This window comes from Elephas maximus, chromosome 2 (genome assembly GCF_024166365.1).
Source record: "Elephas maximus indicus isolate mEleMax1 chromosome 2, mEleMax1 primary haplotype, whole genome shotgun sequence".
NCBI classification, from domain to species: domain Eukaryota; kingdom Metazoa; phylum Chordata; class Mammalia; order Proboscidea; family Elephantidae; genus Elephas; species Elephas maximus.
In genome coordinates, this window is record NC_064820.1 from 41,345,005 (window position 1) to 41,355,228 (window position 10,224).

The window sequence follows — 10,224 nt, forward strand, 5'->3', positions numbered from 1 at the left end:
ATATTTAGGGGAGAAATTAAGTATTTTGTTTTAGACATAAGTTTGAGATGCTGATCATATTTCAAAATGGGTATGTTGATGAGGCAGTTGTAAACGCAAGTCTAGGATTCAGGACAGGGAACTGGACTGAAAATGTGGCTGGAAGGGGGAAAAAAAACTAAGCAACTAATCGCATTTGCCTTTTTTTGTGTGAGTAACATTTGTTGATTCATTTTCTGATTATGAAAATAATCAAATTCTGAAAAGTCATCTATAATGACTTCCAAATTGTGAAAAGTCATCTATGAGCCACCACCCTTGAAAACCACAGTTAACATTTGGTATATTTCCTTCCAGCCTTTTTATTTCCCCCTTTCTTTCTGATATTTTAACTGAATTGCGATTATGATACATTGTGTATATTTTGTTTTGTTTTCGCTGTACATTTTAAATTCTGAGTATTTTTTTATGCTGTGAAATGTTGGAATGCCTTTTCATAACAGCTGGTAGCATTGTATCCCATGGAATGAATGAGAGTTAATATATTAAACTAAGCCTCCATTAGAATTTGGGGTTAGCGTCTATTATATGCATTGTTAAAATGATTATCTTCATGCACATTTCTGTTTTTCAAAGAATGAAATTACTTGATCAAAGAGCAAAGTGTAAAGCTCTGAATACCTTTTTTTTTTTTTTTAAATCAGGTCACCCTTCTGAAAAGTTGTATAAAATTAAATATCCATTTGTAGCATATGGGAGGACCTGCTTTATTATCTGGATATTATAATAAAATAGATATTTCATTTGGTGGCTGAAAAGCATTATTTCTAGTCTTCACTTGTTATTTCTCACTCCATTTTCATTATCTCTGTATTTTACAATTTATTTGTTCACATTCTTTGCCCATTTTCTATCGTGTTTATCTGTTTTACTCTTTACATAATAAGAACGTTAACTCTGTATATATTGCAAACATTTATTCCCAGTTCGTTAATTCTATTTGTTTTAACATGGTAGAATTTTAAAAATTGTATGTAGTAAATTATAAGTTTTCCTTATATGCTTTCTTTTACATTTACAAAGTCCTTACTTATCTCAACATCTTTTTAATATGTGTGAAATTTATTTGGGTATATGAGATGGGAAGATGGCTTCATTTTTTGCAGTCGTTGTAACAGTATTGGTTTGTCATGATCCTAGATTTCCCCCACTGATTTGAAGTGCCGCCTTTATAATATGCTGTATGTTTACATATACAGACAGTTCCCAGGTGGTGAACATCTGCCTTACGGACAACCTGTACTTAAAAACGGACTGCCATAAACCTATTACGTTAAAAAACTGAGTTAAATACAATGATCCTTAATAATGAACGCACGTGCTACTTTGTGACGCTCATGAAAACATTGCTTGGTTTGGAAGTCTTAAGTGTTTTATATGCATAGAAAGGTAAAATATATACCATATACTAAGACAAACATTTGACTAACTATAAATAAGAACCGTATGTACCTGTTCCGACTTACTTGCAAATGTGACTTAAAGACAGACTTAGGAATGGATCTCATTTGTAACCCGGGGACTGCCTGTACCAGTGTTTTGGTTTTGGTTTTCGCTATTGTGAATGGGTTTTTTTCCTTTTATTTTTCCAGCCAATTATTGCTAATACACAAATAAGCTATGAATTGTTGTTAACCAGTCATCGTACACAGCTGTCTTAACATTTCCAGTAGTTTTTCAAATGGTTCTTTTGGATTTTCTGGGTAGAAAATTTTATATGTGAAGGTGATAAATTGTTTCTTCTAATTAATTGTGCAGAGGAGCCCTGGTAGTTCAATGGTTAAGTGCTTGGCTGCTAACCAAAAGGTTGGCAGTTCAAACCTACCTAGTGGCTCTGTGGGAGAAAGACCTGGTAATCTGCTTCCATAAAGATTACAGCCTAGAAAACCCTTTGGGGCAGTTCTACCTTGTCACATGGGATCGCTATGAATCAGAATCGACTCGATGGCACCTAACAACGACATCATTGTGCAACTCTAGTTGCATTGTCCTGAACCTCCAACACAGTGTTAAATGGTAATAGTGATAGCAGGTATCCTTTTCTTGTTCCTCATTTAATAGTGACGTGTTTTCTCTTCTTAGATGTCTCTACCTTAGTTAGAAGATGCCCCAATCTTGTCCACCTAGACTTAAGGTATGATTTTGTTTGTTTATTTTAGATTAAAAGTTGAAAAAGCATGACTGCTATTTGAAAAGAATCTTAATGTTGAACTAAAGGAACTAGGCAGTACACTGTTGCTGCCTTCTCCACTCTGGAAGTGATGGATGGGCTTTAAACTTCTTTTCTTCTGCTCTGTTTTAGTGATAGTGTCATGCTAAAGAATGACTGCTTTCAGGAATTTTACCAGCTCAACTACCTCCAACACCTGTCACTCAGTCGATGCTATGACATAATACCTGAAACTTTACTGTAAGTATTTTTTGTTTTCAAAGCTAGTAGGGGACAGGGACCAAAAGAGATGCCACTGGTGTTAATATGCATTGTTATTAGTAGACGGTGCATTGTAAAAGAAAGAGGGACAAGATTACATCTTTTCATTGCACTCCCATCTTCAAATTATTGGTTTGACTCTTGTAAGTGAATTTCAAGAATGTATGAATAAATTAGACGAATCAGCTGCACAAGGTTAACTGGTGGAATTAGAAGATCTAAGAATTAGAGTCTTTATTAATCAGTTTAATTAATCATGGCTCAAAAAAAAAAAAAGAAAACCATCATCAAGTCAATTCTGACTCATAGCGACCCTATAGAACAGAGTAGAACTGCTCCATAGGGTTTCCAAGGCTGTGAACTTTATGAAAGCAGACTGCCACACATCTTCTCCCATGGAGCAGTTGGTGGGTGTGAACCACCGACCTTTCAGTTAGCAGCCGAGCAGTTAACCACCGTGCCACCAGGGCTCATTAAACTTGACTCAGGACCTGAGTTTATCATTTGAAAAAGCACTGCCTGAAAGGGGTACCAGTACCTACTTCTGTCACTCTCAAGTGTTGAGGTCTGAATTCATATCCATGGAATTCTTATTAAAACTGCCCTCCCCTCCTTTATTTCCTAACATTCAGAACTCTGAGGAACCTCTGACTTCTACCAAAAAGATTTCTCTGTCATCCATTCTTTCCCATCCTTGCCATTTGGGCTTCCCCTTCCTTGCTTGTGCAGCCCCCTGGGGAGTGCAGTGACAATTCTTTTCTGGTCACTTTTATTAAGAAAATCCGTTCATGTACCTTGTTTCCTTTCTTTCACACCAGTGAGAAAGAAGCTATGCTGACAATATCCAAATGCTTTTTCCCAGGCAGAAGCTAGAAGAAGGCTGGGAGCCCTCACGTTTTCACGTTATTACGCAATGAGATAATAATGCTTGCACAGTAATAACTGCAAGCTGCGTGATATGGTGGTTAAGACCTGGGGCCTGAAGTCACAGACCAAGCTGTGAGCGCTAACTCCATTATTTTTACTGATTTGTCTAAATATTATCTTGAAATAAGAGAAATAGGGGCATTAGGAATAAGTTACAAGTCATACCACCAGATGAGAGTGAAAACAAGAACAAAGATACCGTCCTTGAACTTTAAGGTAAAAGAGTACGTTTCTCTAGGCATTATGTAAACAGTACACTGATCTGCCTTCTGAACTTTTTAAAATGTTTGCTGCTCACCTAACCTTGAAAGTTTCTCGATGTTACGATGGAGCAGGAGAAAAGTGGGGTGCAGACCTCAAATTCCAGTAAAAAGACCAGACTTAATGGTCTGACTGAGACTGGAGGGATCCCAGAGGTCATGGCCCCAGACTCTCTGTTAGCCCAAAACTAAAACCATTCCCGAAACCAACTCTTCAGACAAAGATTAGACTGGACTATAAAACATAAATGATACCGGTGAGGAGTGTGCTTCTTAGCTCAAGTAGATACATGGGACTATGTGGGCAGCTCCTGTCTGGAGGCGAGATGAGAAGACAGAGGGGGACAGGAGCTGACTGAATGGACACGGGAAATATAGTATCGAGAGGAGTGTGCTGTCACATTGTAGGGAGAGCAACTAGGGTCACATAACAATGTGTGTATAAGTTTTTGTATGAGAAACTGACGAACTGTAAACTTTAACTTAAAGCACAATTTTAAAAAAAAGGTTTCTCAAGATAAAATTTCTTTCCCCCTAATTTCTGTCATTCTGGTGGCTTAAATATTTGAAGTTCACAATTAAAAAAATCTGAGGAGTGACTATGTGGGCAACCCCTGTCTGGAGGCAAGATGAGAAAGAAGAGGGACAGGAACTGGTTGAATGGACACAGGGAATACAGGGTGGAGAGGAGGAATGTGCTGTCTCATTAAGGGGAGAGCACCTAGGAGTACATAGCAAGGTGTGTATAACTTTTTGTATGAGAGACTGACTTGATTTGTAAACTTTCACTTAAAGCACAATAAATTAATTTTTTTTTTTTAAATCTCAGGAGTGGGGAAACAAAGTTTCTGTCTTTTTTCTATAATAATCTTTAAATACTTGGGACACTGTACCATTTTTTCCTTAGGGCCTATTCCTATTGTACACATATTTCCTAACCCTGTGATTGGTATATTCCCTTAGTCCAAACTTTCTTTTGATTATTCTGTATTTCTCATTCAAATAAGAAACCCAAGCTGGACTTAGTAAATTGATCGGAGGTTAGGAGAAACTAAAAACTTCTGTGGTAGCAGAATTTGTAGTTGAGGAATTTAAGATTTTATAAGGAAAACAAGATTATGTTGATACAGTAAGGGGTAAACGAATGAGTTTATAAGTATCTTTTGTTTAATAAAATTAAGTAAAGACACTTAAAACATTATCACTGTCATTTTGTTATTGTCATTTGTTGTTAGGTGCTGTCGAGTCAGTTCCAGCTCATAGTGACCCTATGTACAACAGAACGAAACACTGCCCCATACTCAAAATCATTGTTATGCTTGACCCCGTTGTTGAAGCCGCTGTGTCATTCCATCTCCTTGAGGGCCTTCCTCTTTTTCAGTGACCCTCTACTTTACCAAGCATGATGTCCTTCTCCAGGGACTGATCCCTCCTAATAACATGTGCAAAGTATGTGAGACATAGTCTCGCCATCCTTGCTTCTAAGGAGCATTCTGGTTGTACTGCCTCCAAGACAGATTTGTTCATTCTTTTGGCAGTCCGTGGTATATTCAATATTCTTCACCAACACCACAGTTCAAAGGTGTCAACTCTTCTTCGGTCTTCCTTATTCATTGTCCAGCTTTCACATCCATATGATGCGACTGAAAACACCATGGCTTGGGTCAGGTGCACCTTTAGTCTTCAAAGTAACATCTTCGCTTTTCAACACTTTAAAGCGGTCATTTGCAGCAGATTTGCCCAATGCAATGCATTCTTTGATTTCTTGACCGCTGCTTCTGTGGATGTTGATCATGGATTCAAGTAAAATGAAGTCCTTGGCAACTTCAGTCTTTTCTCTGTTTATTGTGATATTGCTTATTGGTCCAGTTGTGAGGATTTTTGTTTTCTTTATGTTGAGGTGTAATCCATACTGAAGGCTGTGGTCTTTGATCTTCATCAGTAAGTGCTTCAAGTCCTCTTCACTTTCAGCAAGCAAGGTAGCGCCATCCGCGTATTGCAGGTTGTTAATGAGTCTTCCTCCTATCCTGATGCCCCGTTCTTCATATAGTCCAACTTCTCGTATTATTTGCTCAGCATACAAATTAAATAGGTATGGTGAAAGGACACAACCTTGACGAACACCTTTCCTGACTTTAAACCACACAGTATCTCGCGTGTGGTATAGCAGTCTGTTCGAACAACTGCCTCTTGGTCTGTGAATGTCATTTTACATGTCTTAAATTAGAAATAGTGGCACTTAAACTATTCATTTCTGTTTACCATCCCGTAGTTTGCAAAGTCTCTTCTATTGTAGCTTCAAAGAGATGCTCACAAACTTTGCTGTGTTGTAGATGATGCACATAATAAAAAGCCTGTTTTTTTGTTTTGTTTTATTTTTTGCCTCCTTCTCAAAATGCTAAGGACTTTTTGATATTTTGACTTGGGAACTGGTCATTTGTCCATCATCCCATCTTAAGCAGCTCGCTCCCCTCTCACCTGTAACACCCGAGGGTATTCTAAGACAGGTGTAATCTCCTTCCCCATCAAGTATTTTCCACAAAGCCTTGTTCCAAGAACATTTCCTCCTCTGCCATCTGCTTTACCTCCTTTTCTTACTTCCACCCACAGTTTTGTCTTTTCCATGTTAATCCACCACAGAATGGCTCACAATTTAGCTAATTTGGGTGTCCCAGAACCAGAATTCTCACAGTTATTACAAAGTTCTCATAGGCTCAAATTTCACACGAGGGAAATTCAGAGTTAGGGCAGGATTGCTATCATCTTAAATGATGATAGGTTTAAAGATCTATGTGTTGTGATTGGTTTTTTTTTGTATTCTTATTTCTACATTTCAGAGGATAGTATACTTCAAGAACAACAGCAATTTATTCTTCTTGATTTTCTTTTTGTCTGTTTTGACCTCCAGTTCTTATCCCCTCAATGAACAACAAGCTTACTTATTTTATTTGGATAGTGCATTTATTTTCTAAATTATCCATCATCTTACATTCATCTAACCTATGTTAAATATCGGTGATGTTGAATTCACTTCGTTGACTGTAGAATAGATAAACATACAGGGGTGGTGGGAAAACTGGAAGAGCAGGTAAATATGGAATGCCTTATGGCCAGCTGAGCATGTGTTTAAGGTTCTGTAAACATGGAAGAAACATCAAAGGTTTTGAAGCAGGGGACTGACATAGTCAGAACTAGGCGTAGGAGAATACCTTAGCCATTGGTATCTAAAATAGGCTGGAAGGAAGAAAGATTGGATGTAAGGCGACAATTAATTATAAGGAAAGATTTTTTGTTGTTAAATAGCTGACAATGTGAAGATATAAAGGATGCTTCTAACACAAGGTCATTGACATGTTCATTGATCTGCAGTGGGATTTTGTTAAAATTCCAAAATAAATGTTCCCTTTCCTGAGACTTTGTACTGTGTGTTCCAACCTGGAACAAATACAAATCAGAGATAGGAATTTCTAGGTACGTAGATGTGAGTTAAGAAGACCAACTCATTACCAAAAATATTTACTTTAGGGAAACAAGCTCTCTTCATGAACCAGGACTTCACTGTTGACAGAGTTGTATTTCATTAAATGTGGTTAATAAGAAGGGTAACTTAATCTACGATAGAAAAAAATGGTAATATGTAGAGAGGTAAGGAGGCTTTTCCCTCCAATAAAGGTGTCACTCCTTTTCTCCATCTATATTCAACTACATGACTCTGTCTAAAACATCTCAGTTGAAGTCACTGTTAGGTTTTATCACATATAATGGGCTTGTTGACCATTAACCACTATTAAGAAGTTACCATCACCACTACTGACTTCTCCTTTTGAGAGAAAGAGCCTAGTTCCAAAAAAGGTCAAGTCCATATGCTTAGATTGCATGTAACCTATGGTGATTCCAGCTGATGCCTCTATAAAACACTTAGGCTTTTACCATCACTGGCTTGCTAGCTGCTTCTTACTGCACAGTACATCTTTTTAGATAGATCACTGTATAAATCAATACTGGAGAATGGAAGCAAGTATCATTGGATTTTAAATGCACCTTGGAGTTCCTAAAGTTGTTATGAGCCTCATTCAACAAAATGTACCGCCATGTTTTCTAAGGCCATGTTGCTCAAGCTATGGCCTTACTTTCCAGTTTGATTCATCTTTGCCATTTTCTCAAATCATTTATTCCAGATTATGTTTCCAGGTTGCATTTTATAGAATATGATACAAATTGTAAAAATTGGGTCATGTAACTCTAGTACAGTAGCTTCCATAGGTACGGTTACTCTGAAAATCTCTCTCTTCTTTTCCAGTGAACTTGGAGAAATTCCCACATTAAAAACACTACAAGTTTTTGGAATCGTGCCAGATGGTACCCTTCAAGTGTTGCAGGAAGCCCTTCCTCATCTACAGATTAATTGTTCCCATTTCACCACCATTGCCAGGCCAACTATTTGCAATAAAAAGAACCAGGAGATATGGGGAATCAAATGCCGACTATCACTGCAAAAGCCTGGTTGTCTATGAAGTATTTACTACAAGATGGTGCCTCCTTTTTCTATGGAACAGGGAAAATAGATAGGAAGCCCAAATGCTTGAGCCCTCAACTATTTTTATTCGATTTTTCTTTTGCTTTCATTCTGCAAGCATCTTGGCATTAGAGGATAATTTAGGAGCGAAAACTATAAAGTGTTGCTTTTTTTGAAATGACTGTAAAAGCTTTGACTTGGCCATTCCTTTAAAAGCCTAAGTTGTAGGTCTTTTGAAATTTTAGGAGAGTGAGCCTATCATTTCAAGCTCCCTTCAAGAGCAAAATTTGAGCCACCTCTTCCAAGTGCCCTTCTTACTAAGTCTGTTTAGAATCAAGCTAAAAATCACTACCAGCAAATAGTTTTCATAGCCTATATGGCAACTTGACTTTTTTCCATTTAATTTTTCAGTATTGCTTTATAAGACATAGATTGGAAGAAAAATAAGCTATTTGTATTATTAGGTAAATGGCAAGGGAATCATAGCGTAATTGTGTTTGATGCAGTCCCTTCTTGGGAAGGAAAAAGCTGCATTTCAGCTTTGACTTTGGATTTGAAATTAGGTTCATGTGAACACGTAGCCCTACGGAATTCACCATAAACCTAGAAAGCAAAACTAAATAGAGGTATAGAACTCGTATAGAATTTGAAGGTTCAAAAGGTAATTTTTTATGACATTAATTTGAGGTATCTTTTAATTTATATAAGGTGCTGTTTCCCCAAAATTCTTAATTAGTTGAGGGAATATAATTGTGGTGTGCTAACTTTATGATCAAATTGTTAACATTGGTTCTTTAGCTTTTAAAGTGGCTTGCTTTGTTTCAGGAAGGTGACATTAACCAGTCTCTATTCTTGAAATGTCGACTAGAATACAGTAGTTGCCTGCTGTTTTCCTTATTACCGAGGCTATTTTTATATTACTCTGGAATCAAGTATTTTAATTGCCTTTTTAAAAATGATATCCTAGAACAATGGCTTGAAGCTACACGTTTTATAAAGTTACTGAACCTAAAGTGCCCTAAGAGGAACTCTAGGTTCCTTTCTGTCAGAAATACACACTCATAGCAGGTCCATAAAGTTTCAGAGCAGTAAGCACTACTTGCATCTGTATAAAAGTTAAGACTCAGGTGTTGATGCTTTTGATAGCATAGGTGCTTTAAACAAAAACTGGTATGTAGCAGCAAAGGGACTAAATGAAACAAAAAAAGAAACAAGCTAGTTTCTTGTTCAAATTGATGACTGCCCCGTATGTTCAAAATGGAAAAAAAAAAAAAAATTCCTATTAACATTAACTGATTTTTTTTTTAAATCATATTTTTCAAGTGTTAGAAACAATAGAATGAAGTGCCCTTATCTGCTCAGACCTAAGGAAGAACATTTTGGAGTAGTGTTAATGCAGGAAATGATTATGTGTCAATTTATTAGTAGTTAAAGAGTGCTAAATACTACTTGAAATTATTGTTTACGGATTAGTGACAAGGGCTGGTGATAGGATCCATTTGGACTGTTACTTCCGGATGTCCTCAGACATAACTACTTCCAAACCGAGTCCAGCCATAAGCTATTTTGCTAAGATGTCAAAGTAATCTGTATTTTTATATGTGATTTCTACTTTTATAGATTTGTTTTAAAATAAAACACATTTTTATAAAAATGAGAACATCAACCGAATTGTATTCCTTGTTTCTTTTTTCTTAAGTACTGTGGCTAAAATTAGAAAGCATTCGATGTGGTGTGATTAATGTTGATAGTCAAGTATTTATTAATATAATCTACTAACACTTTTTAGGCATCCCTGGGTGGTGGAGACATTTAGTATGTTCACTGCTAACCAAAAGGCTGGAGGCTTGAGTCCACCCAGAGGCACCTTGGAAGAAAGGCCTGGCCACCTACTTCCAGAAAATCAGCCACTGAAAACCCCACAGAGCACAGTTCTACTCTGACACACGTGGGGTCACCATGAGGCAGCATGGACTAGATGGCAAGTGGTGTTTACTTTTTAGTAACCCTTTTTAAGTACAGACTTGACAAACTTATATGATATATCTTTC

At 37.0% G+C, this 10,224-nt stretch overlaps 1 protein-coding gene across 3 annotated transcripts in view; it reads left to right on the forward strand.

The window, feature by feature from the left end:
• Positions 1-9,783, forward strand: part of SKP2 (S-phase kinase associated protein 2) — a 41,803-nt gene extending 32,020 nt beyond the window's left edge. For all 3 annotated transcript variants that reach the window (XM_049862399.1, XM_049862407.1, XM_049862416.1), the window contains 3 exons: positions 2,122-2,173; positions 2,342-2,449; positions 7,958-9,783. In XM_049862399.1, the coding sequence (XP_049718356.1) occupies positions 2,122-2,173; positions 2,342-2,449; positions 7,958-8,171 (374 nt within the window). In that variant the 3' untranslated portion in view covers positions 8,172-9,783. The remainder of the gene's footprint in view (positions 1-2,121; positions 2,174-2,341; positions 2,450-7,957) is intronic.
• The last annotated feature ends 441 nt before the right edge of the window (positions 9,784-10,224 follow it).